This window comes from Psittacula echo (assembly GCF_963264785.1).
Source record: "Psittacula echo genome assembly, chromosome: 17".
NCBI classification, from domain to species: domain Eukaryota; kingdom Metazoa; phylum Chordata; class Aves; order Psittaciformes; family Psittacidae; genus Psittacula; species Psittacula echo.
This window is the reverse complement of record NC_137753.1, coordinates 5,552,319-5,574,895: the sequence shown is the minus strand read 5'-3', so window position 1 is coordinate 5,574,895 and position 22,577 is coordinate 5,552,319. Positions and strand designations below refer to the sequence as shown.

At 45.1% G+C, this 22,577-nt stretch overlaps 1 protein-coding gene across 1 annotated transcript; it reads right to left on the bottom strand.

Annotated features, from left to right (window-relative positions):
- Positions 1–1,039: 1,039 nt before the first annotated feature.
- TTLL10 (tubulin tyrosine ligase like 10) lies at positions 1,040–18,401 on the bottom strand (the record flags this gene model as incomplete). Its single annotated transcript, XM_080630994.1, is given in 14 exon segments — positions 1,040–1,266; positions 1,449–1,542; positions 5,856–5,972; positions 7,146–7,286; positions 8,920–9,074; positions 9,077–9,084; positions 10,977–11,148; positions 11,363–11,448; positions 12,044–12,092; positions 12,095–12,163; positions 12,996–13,114; positions 14,048–14,187; positions 15,352–15,436; positions 18,277–18,401. Coding segments are annotated over 14 exon segments (1,587 nt in total).
- Between the last annotated feature and the right edge of the window lie 4,176 nt (positions 18,402–22,577).

Below are 22,577 nucleotides of genomic sequence, written 5' to 3'. Positions count from 1 at the left end.
GGAGGAAAGCCTCTGATTGTTCTGGGATCCTCCAGTGACCCATCTCTGATGATGGAATGAAATTTAGAAGCTTGTGTGTTTAAGGTCAGATTGGATGAGGCTTGGGGCAACCTGGTGTAGTGGGAGGTGTCCCTGCCTGTGGCAGGGGCTTTGGGTCCCTTCCAGCCCAAACCACTCTGATTCTGTGATTCCTTTTCAGTGCTACACATATGTGGTGAGGTTCACTGGGGGCTTACAGAATGCATGGCTGTGCTGAGCCCTGGATGGATTTCTGCAATCTATATGGAATCCTTAGAGCAGAACCACCTGAGCTGAGTACTGTAAAGTTAGCTTGTACCCGCTAACTACAGACAATGATGTGAACTATAGGGGACAGCAGAAATCAGCAGCTTTTAAGGGTTGATGCTCTGTGTTGTGCTTTCTCCCCTCAAACTGAAGACGAGCATGCTGTTGGGCACAACTACAGTCCTGCCCAAGAGTCTATGCCATGCTAGACATCAAGGAGTGGATGAGTAAAAAAGGGGAAACCTTAGGAGTAAATAACACTGGAGGGGGGGAGCAGACGATCTGGCTTTCCAGTTGACTTACCCTTCAGGAACCTGGCAATACCAGGACATGGGCAAAGGCTTTGGGAGATTCACTGTGGTGCTGCCTGTGAATTCCTCAGGGCACAGGGAATTCTATGAGTGTGTCATTGTATGGGTGTTTTCAATGGCAGGGTAATCCTGCCATCTTGTGACCCTTGTGGATGTTGCGATGTGTGAGAGAGTCTTTATTACTGTAACTAAGAGGAAATTTAAGTTCCTGGTTTTCCAGCTGAGGTTGATACCTGTTTGTCTATATAAGGTGAAAAGGAGCTGGACATGCACAACACATTCAAATTTAGCTTTTGTTTTAGTTTTCTGTCTTCTGAACTTGTCAAAACCCTTTTGCTCTGCAATGGTTTGGGGGGTTTTCTATGCCAGTCGAAGAGCCACACGTGTGGTGTAGTCAGGACAGTGTTGTGTTTCTTTCTGGCCAACAAGGCAACCTTTCTAGTTCAACCAGGCTTCTTGGGAGAGTTTTCCAGCACTTTGACCAGGCTAGCACTGTGTGTGTGTGGCCGCATGTATTGGCCTTTATACAGGCCACTTTGGAGCTTCAAGGGTTGTTTCTGGCCCAGATCTGCATCATCCTCATGATAGAGAAGCACAAAATGACAGAGTGTCTCTAAAGGCAAAATCCTGTGGCCTTTGAGGCACTTGTTGAAACACTCAAGAGCCAAATCTGGAAAGGAAAATGTAGTTATGGGGTAGTCTGAACACTCTGATGCTAAAATACACCCAAGCCATCATGTGTATGCGTAGAACAGCTGTGCTTTGGGGATGGATGAGGGGCACGGAGGGGAAGATGTTTCCAACCTGTGATCTGTGGATTATTCCTATTAAGACTGTGACTTGTTTGCTTACCCAGGCTCTCACAGACTATAGCTGGGATGACATCTTTCAAGACTTCACAGTTGGTGTGCAGTGCTGGGCTTGCATTCATCTCCAGAAGCCAGACCTAGGAAAGATGAATACCAGTCAGGCAGCTGGTGTCAGAGGAATGCCCTCTGGGTGACCTAGTGACCATTTTGAGAGGGAGAAGCACTAATAAATCCCAACAAAATCCCTAACATAGAATGCAAACAGGACAGAGTGGCTGAGTTAAACAAAATCCCATTTTTGCATTCATTTACTTACATGAGAACAGCACCACACATTGTTTTGTATCTTCAGCTGATGCTCTTTAGGTTAACTCTTCTCTATAGGTATGTAAAGGCACTTGTATTTCTTAACATACCAGTTTCCATAACAGTTTGTAGTTGAGTTTTTTGGATACCATAAAATATTGTTATAAGGAATCTAGGACTCATTTTGATTTGAGGTGGACATGGGATCAAAACTAGGCAAACGTGGTACTGAGTTTTCTGTGAACCCTTAGCCTTGATTTCCTGGTTTAGTTTCCAGTAGAAGCCACTTAAGGCACTAATTTTACATACCTGTACTTGTCTCATCTCCATTTCCCTTTGAAATGCCAAGGGCTGAAGCTACAAGCCACAGAATATGATGTCCAGTTATAAGCCTGTGTGAAACCAAACAATTGACTTGCCTGTCATTCCATTTACTATTCCTTTCCCTTATAGCAAGAGAAACTGTTCACTTCCTGCCTTCACCATATGGTGCTGCATCCTGTATGTAGCACATGTAGGAACTATCAGCAGTTTGTAAGGGGGGATATTTAATCGTGTAACAGCCCCAGGAGGATTTTACTCTCTGTTGATTGATTTAGGAATATAATTGGAAAGGTTTGTGTTTTTCCTGCAGCAGCAGTGAGTTTGCTTTGGCAACGTGATGACCTTTGCTTTGGCGCTTCATTTTGCCAAGAAGAAAATACAACAACAATTTGCACTTTGAAATACTTTATGAAGAGGCTGGCAAGTGAAGGCAGTGACACATCTTTGTGGGCGTTTGATTTTCCAGAGGAGAAGTGGGGCTGCTGCTGACAAACCTGCTTTACAGATGCCAACAGAGGGCACCGCAGTTACATGCGTTTTTCATGGCAAACCCATTCTCAGTAAGTGTTCTTTTTCCTCTTAAAAGCTCCGAAGATTTTGTGCTAACAGACAAACTCAATGAACCTTCATAATTGTCTTGATCAGGTTTTGGTTTCTTCTCCTTCAAAACAAATACAACTGACAGGAGGAAGAAAGCTCTCTGTGATATCTATCACGCTGTTCATCTTCTACATTCCCTATTATTGTGGTGTCTGAATGTCTCACAGTTTGGAAATGCACTTAACCTCTCTACAACCGGGCAAGTTAATAAATGCCCTTTGTTCTATTCTAGGAAAAGCAGAGAGAATAAGGCCAAGATTCACCACATCTATGTGAATATCCATAACTTTCATGGGTATTTCAAGTAAATGAAATTCCTGTGCTTTTCTCTGCATCTGCCATGCAGGTATCTTGCTCAGAATTTCCTAGCAAACATATGATAAAGAAAGGAAACCAAAACCCAGAATTATCTGGCCTTGACTTTCCAACCATGGATCTTTTCCTTTAGGCTTTTCAAGTGATGAGAACAACAACGAGTGCCCTGTGGCTCTGGTCAGAAGTGCTGCTCGGGATGTTTCTAAGGGATGAAGAGGTTACTGCTCCCTGCAGCCTGCCAGTACAACGTGTTCTGTCACATCAGACTTGCTCTGTCAAGACATCACAGGTAGGCTTAAAAACTTCAAATAGGATTTGTCCAAAGTCCCTTGAACAACAGGCTCGCTGCAGCCAGGTCCTGCACTACACCAGGATCTGGGGGCTCGTTTCTTGTGCTTTGCATAGTGCTGGATGCGGTGTTTTTGTTTCCATCCAGTTTGCTTACTGTTGTAGTCTCATTGCTGTAGAATCATCCTTACTGCAGCAGTTCAGTCTTTCAAAGGAGCACTGGATGATGAGACTAGGTTCATGCAAAAGACCTATCAAGGATCCTTCCCTGTTGCCCCTGGGTGCAGGGAGCCTGACCTCTGACTGGAGCTTTAAGCAGCACTGAAATATCAGTCAAAAATAGGAAAGAAATAAGTTGTTCTGTATCCTGTGTGGAAATAACTGAAGCCACAAGCACAGTCACAAACCAAGCTCTGGAAAGGCTACTCAGATGTTGCTGACCCAGAAAGGGACCTGCATAGCGATAGTGGAGACCAGAGGCTGAGGCAGTGGGGTCTGTTTTCCACAGTCTTAACAAGCTCCTATGAGCTTTTTTTATCATCATGACCTAGGGTGGACACAGCCAAGTCTATGGTATCCATATGGTACCTCATGCTCTGGGGGTGAATGAAAAGCTCTGTCATTCAAATCAAAGGAACCGTCCCTGCTTTAACTAGGGATTTGAGTGTTATCTTCGTTTAGGTACACCTCTGACAAATTGGCAAATAGCTTATCTATGTTCAGTCTGTTCTCTGCTGATAAAGAGCTGAATCCCTTAATGGCTGATAAAAAACTTACACATCTGTTTTCCCAGCATACCTCTGGAGAGAAGCCCTTCTGCATGGCTGATGCAATGCTCACTGAAAGCAGGTTCCTTGGGCATTTCAATGACACTGTCCGAAGCTGTGCAGTGACTTAAGCATTTGTAAGGCAGCACAAGGAAACTTCAGAAAACAGTAGGAAAAAAGCCAACAGCAAAGCCAGATCCCTCACTTCAGCTCTCTCTCCTCTTAAGGCACTTCATTTTCTTCTCAGCTTACATATGAATATGCAAAGCTCTACAGAACGCTTTGGTTTCTCATCGGGACCTGCTGTCGTAGTCTATGCTTCTGAGAACTCAGAGGGAGGAAAAACACCTTCCAGAATCAGGATGCTGTTTTGGGTGCCATGGTTTAGTGTGAGGTGTCCCTGCCCATGGCAGGGGGGTTGGAACTGGATGATCTTAAGGTCCTTTCCAACCCTAACTATTCTATGAGTCTATGCTGCAGGCCCTTCAAGAATTATTAGGGATGATGCTGGGGGCATTTATATCTCAGACAAATAAGGAAGAGGGAAAGGCATGATGAGCTGTAGGACTGAATGTATAAGACCATGTTGAATCAGCATAAACTGGATTCTACACACATATCGTGAAATAGGATGACAGGCAAAATAAGGCTATTTCTACATTATTCTCTCAAAGGAAAGTTCCAGGTTCCAGCTGTCTCTGTCTCTACTCAGTGTCCAGAAATCCTCATCATTCTTGTAGGTAATGCTTGTAGAGAAACAAATTCTGTTTATCTCTCCATATGTAAAATACATGGGGACATAATGGTCTTTAAATGCTGAGGCTTTTAAGGAGCCAAGTAGGAATTACCACAATAGAGTGATACTGGATCTTCTATTCTACTTAAAGTTTACACAGCCAGGGCTTTGCATGCCAACCTTGCAAAAGACAATTCCCCCTGAAATCTGAGAAGCACCAGTTTCTGTGTCTTTGCCATTTACCCTCCTTTGCCATTGACTTCCTGTACAAAGGAGTCTATTGTTCGGGTGCCTTACCCACTGCTGCATACATTAATCCCATTCTTTCATAGGGTTTGCTGTTCCCACTGCCCTTTGCTGGAATATATTTGAGTTCCTTTCTGCTTTAGCAACAGCAGAATCTGCCAGATGGCTTTCTGTTATGTTTAGGCCAGGTGGTTTTAAAGGACTGTGCTGCATTGAAAGCACCTCAGTTGCTTTAACATTTCCTTTTCCCTTTCTTCTGCCTCTTCTTGTCTGTGTTTTACTCGCTCCTTACAAGCTTGAGTTGTAATTCTAACGTTTTTTGTGGACTCAGTGTCCTGACCTATAGCTAAAGGTGGACATGGAGAAGCTGATGCTGACATCAGAATCAATAATGATTGATTCTTCAGCATGGGGAGGGCGAGTTCTTCATTGCCTTTGATGGATGCTCAGCTAGTATGGATCACTGTACCTGATGTGATGGTAGAGGCATTACACACTGATTTATGCTGGTTGATCACCTGGCATGTTCTGGAGAAAGAAGAAACTGGGTGGGCATTAAGATTTCAATACTTTTCATTATGAACTGCACTTTGTTGTGGGAATTCTGCACGCAACAGCTTCACCTGCAATGAAAACTGCTCTTCCCATCCTGAGCTGTTAATGGCAGGGTTTCTCTGTGCAGTGAACATGCAAGTGCCATGTCTTGATGCTGCTGGACAATGGAACTGGAGGGAAAAATGAATCCTGCACTTGATCCTGACTGATTTAATGCTCTATTTAGTTCCTGGCACCAGAGCCTGTGTCAACTGTGCTATGTTGAATATCTGGCCAATATTGTACTTAGTATTTCACAGTATTCTGTTCATACCTTTAAGCTCTCACCAATTAGAAAGTCACAACCGATGAGATCAAAGTAGCCCAGTTTGCGATCCAGTTTGTGCTTGGCTGCCAGGAAGCACTGCAGAATGATCTGCTTCATCCTTTCCTGAAATGGAAGACAGGGAAAGGTGGAAACTGATTATTGGGAAGGACTCCATGGAAGTCAGAGGTGTCCTCTGGGTTTAGGGACTTTCTCCCTTCCCCTGCTTCCTGCAGAGCTTCTCTCTAGACTGAGTGGAATGAAACCCTGTCTTGAACTTGGTTCTCCAGGCTACTGCAGTGGTGCATGGAGGAATCTCAGCCCTTGTCCCTTACTCTGAACGAGGTGTCTGTACAGTGTTTAGCAGCGTTCTTTCATTTACTCCTAGGGGGCACCTGGACGTGAGCTGAACACAGCCATTTCTGACAGTGATGACTCAGAAGCCCCTCACAGCTGTGCTGGACATGGTGTTTGGAAGAAGCGTGGTGAGTCACAGCAACTTGTAGTAGGGGATGCTAAGCTTCAGTCAGTTTGGAGTTGAAATGCACAATGGGGAATTGCTGAGTGGAGAGAGATACCATAAAATTGGCTGAAAAGTTTCTGATCCCCTGAGAAATTGGGCAAATTCAACCACATTTTCTTCTGAGCCTTTTTTCTGAACAACAATGTATTTTAACAATGAATTTTCTTTGTGTTTGGCTTTAAACTACCCCATTTCCAAAGTCAACCTGAGAAAGCTCTGTCCTCTGCTCTTTTCACCCAGCAAGTCATGTAGGGGACTGATGCATCATTAGACTTATGCTGATGAAATCTCAGGGACTCAGATAATTTCTTCAGTGAGACCAGAAGATGGTCAGAATCTGAATCTTCTTAACTGTCCTCCATGCTAGAGAAGATTTAAGGCCCTGACATGATTTTCACGGGGCAAAATCAGACAGAGTGAATGGTGAGACCAAGTTAAACAGGAAAGAGACCACTAAAAGTGTAGTCCCTTTCCAGGCTGACAGGCTGGAGAGCTCTATGATGTGTTAATGCAGGCCCACAGCATTGCCCAGGAACATGAAGAAAATAATAGCTTTTTTAGAGCTAACATTTACAATCACACTCTTTTTCTCAGCTGTTTGTTATTAAAACTAAACTCTGTGTCTTCACTTCTGTGTTTAGCATCTGCAGATAAATGGGTACTATGGGACCGTCAATACCTTCTCGCTCAGTGTATGTGTTTCCTTGGGGGAAGTGATGTGTCTTCCTGCTATTCCTGTCACCCTAATGAGGCAGATGAGCACACCATCCACTTACAGTAAACACAGTGAAATCCCAGTCTTTGGAGAGCCCTTTGCACTTTCTGAACTTCTCATTAGCGTAGCTGTTGAAATGCTCTGTCCGCCAAATGGTCTCGTCTTTCAGCTGGCTGTACAGGGAGTTCTTCTCCTGCATGTACTGAGAGGTGGGGAAACACAGCAAAGGGAGGATTAGATTTCTGGCACTGAAGAGTAATGGCCTTGCACAGCAGGCATCCAGCTACCCTGAGTTGTTCCAGGCATCTGGAGTTAGGATGAGCCCCAGGATCACACAATAGAGGTGGATGGAATAGAGCTCCTCACTAGCAGAGCTAAAACTGAGCCAGTGTCCTGACTCCCATTGTACAACACTGCCACAAGCAGAAATGTGCCTGACCCACGTGGATGCTGTAGTGACAATTACCCAAGGTCAGAGCACTGTTGTGTTACACTGAGAGGTGTTTCAAGTCGCAGTCATGATATTCTTCGGATTAAATCCCATTCCAGTGCCTGGAAGTCTCCGACATCTGGGAGAGATGGATGGATGGATCCCCAGAGGGAAACAAGGTGAGGACTTCTCTCTTCTGCTCATTAGTCCCTTTGTCAGATGGAGTTAAGCCTTCCAGAAGTCTTTTTTTTTGCTTCTCAACTCAACTGTGGGACCTTTACTATGAGGTTGCAAAGCTTCTGGTTAGTGATGTGTCTCCTGATGCTTGTCTTTTGGAAAGACACTAGGAAAACGGCTGATTCCAGGTATGATGCTAGGGCAGGAAGGGAAGGAGAGCAGGATCAGCTGTAATTTGAAGAAGTCTGGCCTATTACCAGCTGCTCCTGCAAATTTCCTTTCCCTCTTCCCAGCAGGATTGCAGGTAATTTGTGTTCTGGTAATAAGCACCTGTGCTCTGTTTATTATCACTTGTGCCCTGGGATCTTACCCCAACACCTGAATTCCCAAGGCGATAGCTCTGTAGCTGAGCAAACAAACTATTCCAGGAACACTGATGGTAGCATATATTGCAGGAAGCAGCTATAATCTGCTGTCCTGAACTGCACTTCTACAGGAACAGTAAAACTCCAACTGAAGTAGGCTTGTCTGATGCCTCCCTAGTGTGTATTTTGCTAGTTCTCAGAACACAGCATGCTTCTGGGAGCACAGAAGGGCTCTAAAAGCAAACTGTTTTCTTCCTTCTTTTAATTCTCTTTCATCAGGGCCACTTCTAAAACTTACAGGCTTCATTTGAAGTAAAAACTGAGGTAGATCTGAGCAAGGAAGGCTTCAGTTTTGTATGGGGGTAAATGCCAGAACAGTTTTGTTCTGTTACAGCTCACAGTTGAGGAGTACGAGCGAAGATGAAGGTTTAAGAATGATGGCTCTCAGAGAACACATCTGCATCTTACATCATTATGACTATTGTATTTCAGCACAATGGGATCAGCAAAATCCTTAGCCGAGATTAAGGCTCCTTTGAGCTAGGTAGCTGCAATCAAAGGCTTCTTGCCCTAAGAAGCTTACGGTCTGCAGATACAAGAGAGAATAATGGCAGGAAAAAGAGGTCTAGGGAGAGAAAGTGTCAGGTAAGCAGGGAGCTGGTCCATGGCAGAGACAGAAACTGCTCTGGTAAGGCGTCTGTTCTGCTCTGTTGCTGTGCCTGACCACAAGCCCAAGTGCATTTCTTGGCTGCAGAGATTTTGCATGCATGAGACCCTTATTTTTAGCCTTCCAAAAGTACTTTTTGCTTCCCATCTGTCAATGTCACCCTTCCCTTCTGCTGAGCTGAGTGACCTCAGCTTACCTGGTTGGTCAGATGAGCAGTCAGATCATCAGAAGCAGCATCATACTTGACACAGGTCAGCCTGACATAACCCTGGGCAAAGAATAACACGTGTGGTGCCGTGCAGGCAATGAGGAGGTAAGAGCTGACATCGAACTTCTTCCCTTCCAGGGGTGCTGAATGTACCTGTGAGAGCAGTATTTCAACACGTGTCACAGCAGGCAGCTGTAATCCATGACCTCTCAGAGCTCACACAAACCCACAGCCAGTTCAGTCACCCCATAGAATTCATCTCTTTGTCCCTTTCTCGCAGGTTTTAAGGTGAGTGGCAGCAGAGGGCGCTTGTAGGAGAGGATAGAAATGCCAGGAGCAGCTCCGTGTAAGAGGAATAGAAGCTGTGCCGAGTACAGGAGCAGGAGGTAATTAAAGATTTACTAATATTTACTGGAGAATACACAAAGTTTATGTTTGGACACAAAGAGCCCTTCATACAGCACCATTGCTTTTATTGCCAGAGTGATGTAATCTGGGAATCGTTTCCCTTTATCATCAAAGGTTGCTGGATGGCTACAGAAATAACAAGGATATGCGCTTAAAACAATGCTAACAGTTTTCAGAGGTGTATGGAGCCCCTTTCTTCAGAGCAAAAGGCATTCTTCCCTACTAGAAATCAAGATGGGATCTCAGATAGGGTCCAACCACTTTCTCCCCTGGCACTTGTCCACGTCAAAGACCACATTTTGGTCTGAGGCCCTTGGTCTGGTTTTGTTAGGCAGATGTTGTTTTGCTCCATGCAATGGCTGCTGCATAAACACAGTCCAGCCTGTAAGATCATCATTTTACAAGTCTCTCTTACCCTTTGCAATGAAGCCAACCATGCCTTTGTAACAAAAAGACATGTGGGGATGAATGTAAGCAGAGAACATTGCTTGCTTTGGCCAGGGAAGCCCTTGGAAAGGTCGCTGTGTGCTGTGTTCTTTTGCAAGATAAAGATGCCAAGCCAGGAGAGCAGAATGTCAGGGATGTGGACACAGGGTCAGTGTGAGGAACTGGTATCACTACTTCGCCAGCACATGCAGTGATCACTCCATGGCAAAATGTGCTCTTGCCATGCCAATACTACAGTGTTATCACAACTGCATCGCAGTGTCGTTGCTGGCATGTCATGACAATGCCATGCCTGGCCAGGCACCATGAAGTTTAGAGAGCCCTGCATGCCTAGCTGTGCACACCAAAGGCAGCATCAAAGGCAGCTGGGAAGTGCAGCTCCTGGGATAATTGATCTTTTTTGCATTCCTCTTTGAAAGGTTTGTTCACTCATCTCAAAGCACTGAAGTGATTTAATTATAATGCATTCCTCAGCTGAGGGAGGGACACTGAGGCAAAGGGAAATGGAGTTAACAGAACACAAGTAGTGTTCAGTAGCTGAAACTCTTCTCATGACTTCTGCTGCCTTATTTTTCTCTTCCTTTTCCTGCTGCTGTTCTCTACAAAACATTCTAATAGTGGCTTTTAGGGTATATATTGTACAAAGAAGAACCTGCACAGTTAATTCATGCAAGGAGTGAAATATAGAACAACCCCAACCCAAAATGTTAGTGACTGGTAGCCACTGCCTATTGATTGAGGTCTAGACTTCTGCAGCATTGAAGCAGAGTTAAGAAGGTGTTTGAGAGGCTTTATTATACTGCAGGGAACAGATACTGCAGCTGTATCAGTTGTAAAATGCCAGCTTTGTATAAGAAGCTGGGATTATATCTCATTTAAATTGGTTTCCACAAGGCTTTATGTATAGACCTCCTGTATAGACCCATAGCATCTGGCCTTTTGAAACCATTCTTCAGCTTCCAGACAAAGGTAAACTCCAGTCTTTCTGATGACAAAGATCTACCTTGAAAGGATTGAAGTGCAGATGCAAGGCAGACTAACCAGAGAAGTAGCCCCTGCCCCACAGAATGAAATCTCATGGGCTGAGAAGACGTGGTGTAACCACATGAAATACCCATGGAACAAACCAGCTCTCTGAGGCTCAATCAAGCACACTACTCACACATGACTTTCCAGGTTTCAATGTCTACCTTTGCACTATTCTTGCCTGGGGAGCCCTGCACAGCACCCTCTTACTGAGCAGGTATTCCTCAGCTCTGTGGAACTTGTCTTGGAAGGTGCTGACAGCAGCTGGATTTTTAAGCAGGAAAAGTCCTCGACCTTGGTTAGAGCAGCTCGGTTTGCAGATCCAAAGCTGTTCATCTGCAGAGAGAATGGGTCTGTTACAACGCTGTGTGGGGCATGAAACACTGATGTGCCCATTGGTGGGCTCTGAAATCCACTCACATGAACATATGTGTATATATGTACATACACATATAGACATCAGTTATTACTACTGGGTATACTTCTAGGAGCATTTCAAAGGATCGCATAAGTATTTACATTGATTGCCACCATGATTAAGACAATTCACCTTTGCAAAGGGCAAAGAAGGCTTTTCTCTCATTTTTTAAGTCCAGGTGAAAAGACTTTGGGAAGAATTCTTCCATCTTCAGTAAGCTATGGGAGAGTCAACACAAGTTGAAACCCCTGTCCAGAACATTCATGCCTCTGCCACTTTCAGAGATGATGGGGTTTCTTTCCTGCTTGTGGACAATTGTGTGTGTGTTTGTATGTTTTTCCAGAGCTCCTCATTCCATCAGCTTTCAAGAAGCTATTTTATCCTGAAGACATTCTTCATATGATCAGTGTTTAGAAACTAGCTGAGGTGGCTGCAGTGACCATGGTACAGGATTGCCAATTGGGCTTTTGGTAGGTCAAAAATAAAGGAGCAGAAATGGCAATAAGCTTCTCTTCAGTTACAGTGGCCATGGCACAAGAAGTTCTGGCCTTTCCAGTAGGACCCAAAACTGGGGAATTACTATGGCTGTTGTCTTTGGGGAGGACCTGGCACTCCCACAACTCCAGACATAGAGAAAGAAAGGAATTCAGTCTCTGATCTGTGTATTTGTGGGGAAAAAGTGCCTTTTCTAGGAGATAAGAAAGAAGTAACTGCCCATATACTTTGTACCCTCTACTGTTAAGCATCCAGAAGAAAATGGTCCTTTCTGTTGGCATGTTTCTGGTGGAGGCTCAAAGAGGTGAGAGTTCTTAGTTGGAATTAGGGTTCCTACTGATGGTATTCATCACCTGCTCTTGCTCTGCAGGCAGCACAAAAGCCCTATCTTACTGGTGAGGACTCCGTTGTTGGGAATCTGATAGAGAAGCTGTTCACCTGTATGAGAAGAAACATAAAACTTGCCCTCATTGTCCCAATCTGGAGGAGGAAGCTGACTTTGTCACTGTTGAAATAGTGCATCCCTTGCTCACTCAACGGTGCCACTGCTATCACAGCATTCCAGCTGCAGATTTGCACTGAAACATACCCCTTCTGCACTGCCAACTGCTGTCATGGGGCAGCCTGACAAACAGTACCAAAAGAGCTGGCAGGAAGGAAAAGGGAAAGGTGGCTGCTGTACGTGGACTGGCAGGGCAGTGGTACCACTCTTTCTACCTCAGAGAAGCCTGCAGCAATGTGCTATGATGCTCAGGCTTGCCAGGGCACAGGTCTTGACCAGCTCCCAGGAATAAAAGAGTTGCCCCAGGGGCTGTGCTTAGGGAGTTTGTGTTTGTTATGCAAAGTACTGCTCTGAGGGTGCCAGGCAGAGATGTTGCTTTGGGAGACCTTGGGTTTATGCTTTAATGGTGGGAAAGCTGGGGAGTCAGGATGCTCCTATCAGACCAAAGGTAAAGAGCAATTCAACAAGCCTGAGGAGGAGGGAGGACTGAGTTTCTAACATGACTGATGGTTTGTGTTTAAATCTCTACTGCTCGTTTCACTCTCCTTAGTCCATTTCAATTGTATCCTTTCTCCCAAAGCTGTTTTCTTGTCTAACCCTTTAATCATCATTGCAATCTCTGATGTCCCCTCCAAACTCTGTCAGGAAGTCGAGGTTGCCTGTTTCTCCTACCCTCAGGTGATCTCCTTGGCCCTGGGAATCACAGCTCCAGCATTCCCAAGTTTTTCCCACCACCCTCTCCCGATCAGGGCCCACAGGCACCTTTACCTTCTTTGAAATGGTAATAGGTCTCCTGGCACTTGATTTCACACCATTTCAGGGCATAATCCTCTCTTGTGTTGTCATAGATACGCTGCCAGCCTCTTTGCTGGCAATAGATGCTCACACTGCAGAAGGAAAACAAAATAGAACAGGAGCCTCCCTTCTAATAACAAATACTTACTTAGCTCATATCCCTTGAACTCCTAATGATTTTCCCTGACAGCCTGACCTAATATGCCCAGGAGGCCCTGGGTGGGGGATAAGGTGGGAAGCATTCATTAGAACTGCTGCTAGTGGACCTGCTGGTCTGAACTTGAGAGGGGTGGGGGGAGTAGCTGAGGATGCTAAAGAACATTATGATTCAGCAGCTCTAATGAGACCTTGTACTATTTCAGCAGGGCTTTTCCAATTAGGATGCAGCTGGTACCGTGGAATAGAAATGTTCAGAGTCCAGTCTTAATAAGGAGCTTCTCTGCTGAGGAGTGTAGGGAGAGATGACAAACAGCAATAGAAAAAGCTGTTTGTAGACTATGGAAACATAGCAAAGCAGTGCTGCTTGCAGCAGAGATTCTGTGGTGCTTGGTGGTGACAACATCTAGAGAAGAATGCCAACATGCTGGAAAGAGCTCAGAAAGGAATGCATGGGACTTCTGATCTGACAGTTTTTCTTGGGCAGGAATCTCTTCTTCTTTGCTTGTTCTGCATTTAGCACAACAGAATGTTGATCAACAACAGTGGTTGCTAGCTCTAGTGGTGATGCTAGCAGCTTTCCTACATGGTGTAGCGAAGTGATTTCTGCACAGCCCAAACAGAGGAACTTTCATTAAACAAATAGAAGTACTTCATTCCTTTGTGAAGATGCAGTTAGCTGCTTCACCACTAGTGGCCTTCCTATGGGTACTTTCTATTTGATTGATCTTTAAATGGTTCCCCAGGTTTACCACTCCAAAAAGACAGGAAATCAAAGGAAAATTGATTAAGGCCAATGGATAATACTGCGTCACTTCATATCTGGTCATACCACTGTTCGTATGAGCCTGCTGAGAGGACCTACATACAGCCTAGCTCCATTGGATCTGCTGATATAAAAATATGGTCCTGGTCCCACTGGTACTTTTAGGATCTCTTCTTTTGGCTGTTTTTCTTGAGGGTTTGCCTTACCCTGTGTTCTGTTCTTATCATTCTTGGCTTTCTCAAGCTGCATTTCAAAAATAGGTGCAAAATTGGAAATGGAGAAACTTCAGATGAGCTGGGATCTTCTCCATAAAATCCATCTCTAGAAAGACAACTGCTACAGAAGAAGACTCTGTAAGGTAACTGCGTCAGTTGGGTTTATAGCCATTGCATAAGCTGAGTACACGTCATTCCAGATAGAAAGCTGGGGGTGGCTATGGCACAGTCTGACAGACTGCAAGGTCTAGAGAGGTATGGAGGTACAAAGGGAGAAAAGCAAGAAGAGCCTCCTAAAAAGCATTAGCCATACACTATGCATTGAAACAGATTCGCTTTCAACTGTGAAGCCTATAGGAATTTTGACAAGCCCGGGATGTGACAGCTCTCAGGTCCCCCGACAGGCAGCCACAAAGTGGGGTGGCACATGGGAACTGGTGTGACCATGACTGGAGGGGTGGGAATGGGAAACTTCAAACTGGGAACTGATCAGTTCAGTCTTGCAGTGGTTCTGGTGCTTATTCTCAGGCCCCAGGGCTCAAAAGCTGGTGAATTTGTAGGGGATAATAATACTTTTTAAGTATAAAGTTAATGGATCTGCCTAACAAGTAAGTGCTGTTGGGTGGAGAATGTCAGAGCTTGTATCTAGCTTTAGCAGCTGTGAAGATCTTCCAACTTCTTGGCTTCCTAGGAAGGATAAATTAAACCAAAAGCATCACTTCCAAATCTTCCCCTGTCAAGTGATTTTCCTCTATAATACATAGCAAAAGCTTTTCTTTTGCAAGGCAAAATGAGACTTCATCACTTTTCCTTCATGCTTTGTCTGTATTTCAGGTCTCTGATGTTCTTCATACAGCACAGACAGTTCTCTGGTGCAGTCTACAATCAGGTTCTAAAATAGCTGAAACAACTCAAGTACCATCTCACCCTGGCAGAGATACATGCCCAAAGGTCTAACACTGTGCTTTATAATGTATATTTGGGATATCGATACCCTCTTCTCCAGACTTATGGAAAGCATACAAAGGCTTAATACTTCCAGAAACTATGCCTCTGCTGTCTCTTCAACTTGGCCATGCCCAAAACTTTCTGGAACAACACATGAATAGAAGAAGAAGTCCACCCTGTCCTAGTTCTGTTCCCATGGAATTAGGTGGTGGCAGGGAAGGAGGGAGCAGGAAACTGGAGTTACCTCCTCCTCGAACTGTTCTTTTATCATTATTATAGTACATCCTGTGGCTACATGAGTAAAAGCTTCCATCTCGATGACAAAACTCCTTTGCCATAAGCGGAACAAAGGTATTGGATGCTGTTATCTCTCCTATTTTACAAGCAGTTGTTTTATGTCTTTGTTGCACTCCACCTATGAACACAGGTGCAGTGCATGGTGAACTCTGTGCCCAATTATTGGATTTCCCAGCAGGCTCCCACACCTGGCTCACTTTGCTTTGGAATAAAGGAATTAGATTGCAAATTCTTTGAGGCACAACTTGCTTTAAATTCCTGCTTCACGTAACCCTTGGCACCAAAGGGTTCTACCACTAAAAGCCTCGGTGTTGTTACACACTGCAGCATTATCAGTGCTAATCCCTGGACTCCTGCCTTGAAGTTCCTCCTTAAATTAAAACCAAAACAAACCAAACAAGCACACTAAACAACCAGTTCAGACAAGCCAGGGCACAGCGTCCACGATGGAGAGCCCTGCCTCAGCAATGTCTTGTAACCAACTGGAACGCGCTTTTTCCACAGTGAGCATCCAGCAGCAGCCTCCAATTGCTGCCTGCAGGATGGTGGGACAGTTGCATTGAGGAGGATCTCCAGCAGGGAGCAGTGCCTGGCTCTTGTGTCGCTCTCCTTTTGCCATCAGAGCACCAGACCAAACAAAAACACGCTCTGCCCTCCTCTAGAAGAGGCTGTCATTGGCGACTCAGTCAACGTTTTTGGACAAGCAGTTTGAAAGCAGCTCAAAGGCAGGTTAATGCATTATGCATAAGCATCAGGGAACTAAAAAGCCATGCACGAAAGCAGTACAGCTCAGCTGCTTCCTAAACCCAGAATATGTTATGAAAAGGTTGTACCATGAAGCAGTCCCACCCCTCCAGCTACTGGTATCTTCCACCAGTGGGGCTGGCCTCTCTCCTCTGCCTTAACACGGGGTGTTAAAGTGCTGCTCTTGGTATTCTTTGATACGGGATTGTAAATATTGATTTCTCTATTTTTAACATTTAATTGCTTGTTCCTAGATCCTGCCAGAGCTTTGGGCTCTTTTACCACTTCCCTCCTTGCCTGGATTGCTAAGAGATTAACCAATTTTAAACAGGCCCATTTATCCAGAGACATGGACACATGAAATATCCTGCAGTGATTGAAGTGCTGGTAAGGTATTCTTCCATTAGTCTGAACACGTACTTGTCTCTCCCTCTCTAATCTTTATACAGAGACCCAGGGGGTGGGAGCCTTTTATCATCTTTTCTGTCTAATTATAGAATCTCCTAGTATTCAAGATGAATCTTCGTTTCACTGAATCTTTTGACACGTATTATTTAAGCAAGAGCCCTCTTAAGTCTTCATTTGCTTGTGTGTTTTACATCAAGGTAAGGAGAAACAGGGATACAGGGTGTATTACTGTTGCCTGATTGCATAGATTTGAGGCAAGGGCCTTTTCCCTTGTTTATCAGAGATGGGATTAGATGCTTCTTGGGACTTGAGCTCTTAGGAAAGAACAGAGTGGCTTGGCTTGCACACTTCATCACCAGAGAGGGGTGGGTATTCCAGAGGCTGAGTTTGTGCGTCTGAACTCAGCTCTGGGCTGTTTCTCTGTCCAGAAGGTGTTTGTGGTGGGGAGGGGGGAGAGCCATTGGAGAAACAGTCTTTAACTTGTCACAGAGACTATCAGCATGGAATGAAACAGCACGATTCCCTTCCGGAGAGCCCCCACAGAGGTTATCTTCACACCGGGTGTCACCAGTGAATTACATTGCTTGAGACAATCCTGAATTTGGCTCATTAATTTCTTTGGGAATTGCATGTTGGAGGCATTTGTACAAGCAGCTCCTATCTCAGCTCTGCTTCCAGTGCACATGGGGATGAACGCGGGCAGGGAGATGCAGGCTGCTCTGTATCATTTGCTACCAAAGGGAAAAAAGCAGAGCTTAGAAGACAGACCTTCCTTTTTCCATGTAAAGGAAGGTTTAACAGTGTAGAAGCTGACTGATTTCCCTAGAATGTAGCTGAAATTTGCATTTAAGAACACCAAATGAGCTAAACATCTTCCTAAAGAGGAGACCTAGAGATTACCTCTGTATTAAAAAGGTTTTCATTTGAAACGAATCTATTTCTTATTGCCAAAGCACAGAGCTGAGCTCAACAATGAACATGTCACAAAAATAATGCTCTGCGTTTGGGCATTGAAAGATTTGGGGCATTTCAGCCAAATTCTCCCTCCAAAGCAATGGTTTCTTTTCAAAGGAGCTGCTTGCTAATGGATGGCTTGTGTTTCTCTTAATGTTTTCAACAAAACAGTCAAAATGTTGGTATGAAATCATTTCATTTCATTAGATACTTGTCAGCCAATATCAATAATTTTGGTCTTGAGCTATTTTAGAAGCAAAAAGATGGGCTTATATTTTCTCAGGGTTTAAATGAAAATGGTGTAAATTATGTACAGTATGTCTGGAATTCATGCTCTGTGTTTGGGTAGTATAAGAAGAGGTAACTCTGGCATCAGATGAGAACCTGGTCATACAATCAGTAGCTAAAACAGGATACAATATTCACCTCTGATAGCTGATAAGGACCCAGCCTGTTGGTAGCTTCCTTGCATCTTGGATCTGGCATTCTTTCTCCTCTTGGTTGGCACAAGGGCCATCTCAGCCTGACCTGCTAAAGGAAGTATCATCATCCTTATTTCTGTCTGTTTAATGATGTCTCTCTAGCACTTTCTCAGTAACAGGCACTAATACACACAGTGATTGCTGGTGATAATAAAGTGATGGTGCTTCTGCATCCAGAATTTATGTAAAGCCTTTGATATCAAAGAAGAACATTTTAGGCATCATCTTGTTTGTCTGGAGAGGTAGTTCTGCAACACCTCAAAACAACAGCTCAGTGTTTTTACCAAAGGATATCTGATGACAGCAGGTCGGTGATCCCAGTTTTGGTGATCTGATGAGAACTCAGGCTTTGAGGATTTGCCAGATCATGTTTGGCGTAAGGGCCTGGAACATTCAATCCAAGTATCATGCTAGAGATGCAAATAGCTGTTCAGTGTGTAAGCCAGCACTGCTGTCATGAGATGACACAAAACAGCTTCAGCATCTTAGTGATAAACCCCTCTCTACCATACCTTCATCGAGATTAGAGGTATTCCGTACAATCACAACTTCATGCCTTTTAGCCCCCTCTTTCAGGGGCTAAAACTGTATCTGAAGCCAACAAGAAGGTGTGGAAATTCTAACCTTTGCTTGGCAGTTCCTAAACACTTTAGCAGAGCTCTAACTGCACCTCATCTGCCTTCAGTTCAGAGAACTTGCACTTGCCTTCTGCTCCAGCCACAAAGAGCTTCTAAAGAAGCAAAACATCCTGTGATGGAGCAGGTTTGCACTCTGGAAGAGTACAGACTGCCTTACTTCATGGACTGAAGCACAATGCATCCACAACAGCAAGCAGAGGCTCAGCAACTCAGCCTGCTTCTCCTTTATTCCGAGTCTGCCGTGCCTGTCTGGGAGAGTCAGAAGAGCTTCAGTGCTTTAGACACAGGTTGATGCCCTGGCAACTGCTGCCTGGAGGCTGGTGCTGGTCACTCAAGGGGTTCTGGTGCTGGAAACGCACTCCAGTTTTCCTGGAGTGTTGTGTTCAGCTTTGTGGCCCCAACACAAGAGGGATGTGGAGGTGTTGGCGTGAGGCCATGGAGATGCTCCTAAGACTTGAACAGCTCTGCTCTGGAAACAGGCTGAGAGAGCTGGGCCTGTGTTTTCTTATGTGGTAACTCCCCTGTCCCCCCCCAACTAAAAGGGATGAGAAACACTGATGGAAGGTGGAATTTGGCTTCCATTCAGCCTCTCTGCTGGCCCTGCATCCTCCAGTGTGGCTGTGCCAAGCCGGTGTGAATGCCCTGGCACTCCTCCCTGCCGGTCACCGTGACCTTCAGGAACGTTCTATGTTCCTGTTCATACACAATGCCTCTGATTAGCTCCAGTGCTCACACAAAGCCAGTCGGGATCCTGACCTTGCCTTACCTTCAGCCTTCCTGGATTACCTCTCATGGCCAACCCTCCCAACCTAATCTCTCTGGTCATATAGAGAGCAGCTCGGAGTGGGAGGATGGCAGTGTTGCAACCTGCGACTGCAAATACCTTCAGCAAACGTTACACCCTCTAGGAAATATTGCCTAATTGTTGGAGAAGGGGAGAGGCTGACAGGTACAGGGCTAAGAGAGGAGTTTCCTTCACTGAAAATGCTCATATGTGTTGCTTTATGTACAGTGAAATGAGATATCCCATAGGGAATTACCGAAGGAGACTGAACTGTGTATTTGCTCTGTTTTCCTTTTTAAATGCACTTTGGACACTATTTTTCCACCCTTTCCTGTTTGCATCTCCAGTGCTGAGCATGTAATTCAAAGAACAACAGAGGTTTTCCTTTGCATGGGAGGAGGAAGGGGCGTTCATCACCTCTCACTCTTCTACCTGTTCTGTTCTGTGTGGTTACATGAATGTAGAGGCCTCTAAAAACTGAGGTTTGTAGAACTTCACTGATAGCTTTAAAAGTCTCATTGGAGTAAGCAATGGCAAAGTGGCTGCATAATCCTTATTATCCTGGAAAACCAGGCTAGGAAAAACTGCAATAGAGAAGAATGTGGGCTGCCAACACAGGTACAGTTGGAGACAGAGCATGTTTAATTCACTCTTCAAAGACTGTCTGACTTGATCATCTTTACAAGTGCCATTTGAGTCCTCAGGTTTGGGAATGAGGCAGTGGGACAGCTTGCTGCTGCATTTGGTCTCTTGTTTCGGTGCATAAAGCTGGAATGTTTTGATGTGAAAAGCCCTTTTGCATTCATGTTTCTGAAAGCCTTATGGGATCCATATGAAATACAAGTGTAACAAACTAGTCCCTTGACTCTAAGATATATCAAGATTTATATAAGACATCTATTTACATGCTAGAAGATGCAATAATAAGGTTATAATGCTTTTTCAAGGTGCTCATGAAATCCAAGGAGCGCTGTATCAAACAAAGCCCAGTCAAAAGTCAAATATTAAACCATGGAAAATTCCTTCAAAAAATAATGTTCTACATCATTACTTATGCAGAACCTTGAGTCAAGCAATGGAGCCTTGTTATTCAACAGCCAGGAAAAGCATGGAATAGAGAACTAATGTTGCACATGGACACGTGCTGCAGGTAGGGAAGACAGCAGGTCTCAGAGGGTCTGGAATTCCCTCCGTTTTTGTAAGCAGAGATTGGTTTCACAAACCATCCTCTGGAAGGAAGCGAGCTACATAAATGTGCTGATGTTTGCTTGCTGAAGAAACCAGTCTTAGCTTTACTGCAGGAATGCTTTTTAATGCTTCTCTCTCTGAATAGATGCAAGTTGAGGATGAAAACTACTGTTTCAGTGGCGTATGAGAGATGCCTTAGCAGCTCCTGCTCCTGATCATAGAATCATAGAATAGTTAGGGTTGGAAAGGACCTTAAGATCATCCAGTTCCGACCCCCCCGCCATAGGCAGGGAATCATCTCAGAGTTCAGGTGAGCAGCACTGTTCCATCCCAAAGCCACTGAGCCAAACCCAGCACTCAGGGCTGGGATTAGCACCGCAGGGGCTGGGTACCAGCTCCAGCCCTCTCGTGGGAGAGCAGCACTATCTGGACAATCTCTTTCATTGAAGGATTTTTGAGCAGTGACTCATGTGCTGGGGGTGTGTGTGCTCCCAGTGCCCTTTCCCACAGCTAACTGGAGGGGCAGAACAACACAGTCTCTCAGAGAACAATGTTTTAATCATGTTTGGAGCCTGCTCCCACCCTTACATAAACTACTTCCCAAAGCATCTCTGGAGGTCAGTTCCAAGCAGGTTTTTCCTAGCTTGGCGTTGCTGTTTTCCAGTGGGAGCAGTGTTTCTTACAGGGGGTCACAGCGTGATCTAGGAGGGATAAACCTGCCTTGTGGAGGCAGCCTGGAAGGACTGTGCATGCTATTTTATACAAGGAGGGTGCTGAAACATTGGCACAGGTTGCCCAGAGAGATGGTGGATGCACCGTCCCTGGACGCATTCAAGGCTAGGTTGGATGTGGTTCTGAGCAACCTGATCTTGATGGAGATATCCCTGCTCATTGCAGGGGGTTAGAACTGAATGAGGTCCCTTCCAACCTGACTATTCTATGATGTTCTTGAGTGTGCATCAGGGTTGTAGGGGTCAGGAAGCACCATCTCCCCTTGGCCCTGCAAGAAAGCCGCTGTGAGAGACAGGAAAACTCATCTACTTGTCTAGACTTCAGTTTTCTCACCTGTACAATGGAATGCCCCAGTTTTCACATGTTGTGGACAAGAATAGATGATTATTGGATATGTTTGTTGAACAACACATGCTTGGGCCTCCCAGCAGTGAATGTGTGGTCCCCATTCGGAATTGAGCTGCAGCTTGATTGTGGTGTGTGTAGGTTTCAGTACCACAGGGAAACAACAGGAAGCAGTGCAGGATATAGCAGGTTTCCCAGAGAAGCTTGTAAGTCTGGCCTTGTCTCCCCCTGAGCAGCAGGCCATAGACACATGGAAATTAATGATTAAGCCCCAATTCTAACACAAAGCTGTGCAGTTAGGAGAACCCACCGGATTCAAACATGAAATCCAAGGGTTTTGGCTGGTTACTGTCATGGTTTTGTACCAAGGCCACTAAAACCCCCCAGCATCTGTGGGAGGTTCAGCCCAAGTGCCCATTTCATGTAATCTGTCACAGAAACCCTATGTAGTACAGGGAGACTGATCCCTCCCCTTCCCCCAGGTGTTTCTTGTAGCACAATGGGACAACAGAGCAGCTGAGATCAGCTAAATCCCAATTTACACCTCCACACTTGCAGGTGAATTCTCTTCACCTCCTCACACCTCGTTAGCAATCTATCTTCCACCAGCAGGAACACAGGAGCTTGCCATGGAGATCAGACCTGAGGCCAGTCCACCCTTGTGTCTCATCCCTGACATTGAACAGAGCTTCAGCAGAGAGCACTGGAGGCTGCAGGACACTAAGCAGGAGGAGGGATGGCTTCACTGCGTTGGAGGTAGGGGGGAAAGGTTATTGCTGAGGAGGCAGAGGTGAACCCAGAGGGCTGGTGAAGCTGGGGCAGAGCTGAACTGTGTGCTGTGCTGTGCTGTGCTCTGCTTCTTTCTGGTGGGCCAGGACCTTACTGTGCTGAGGAAAAG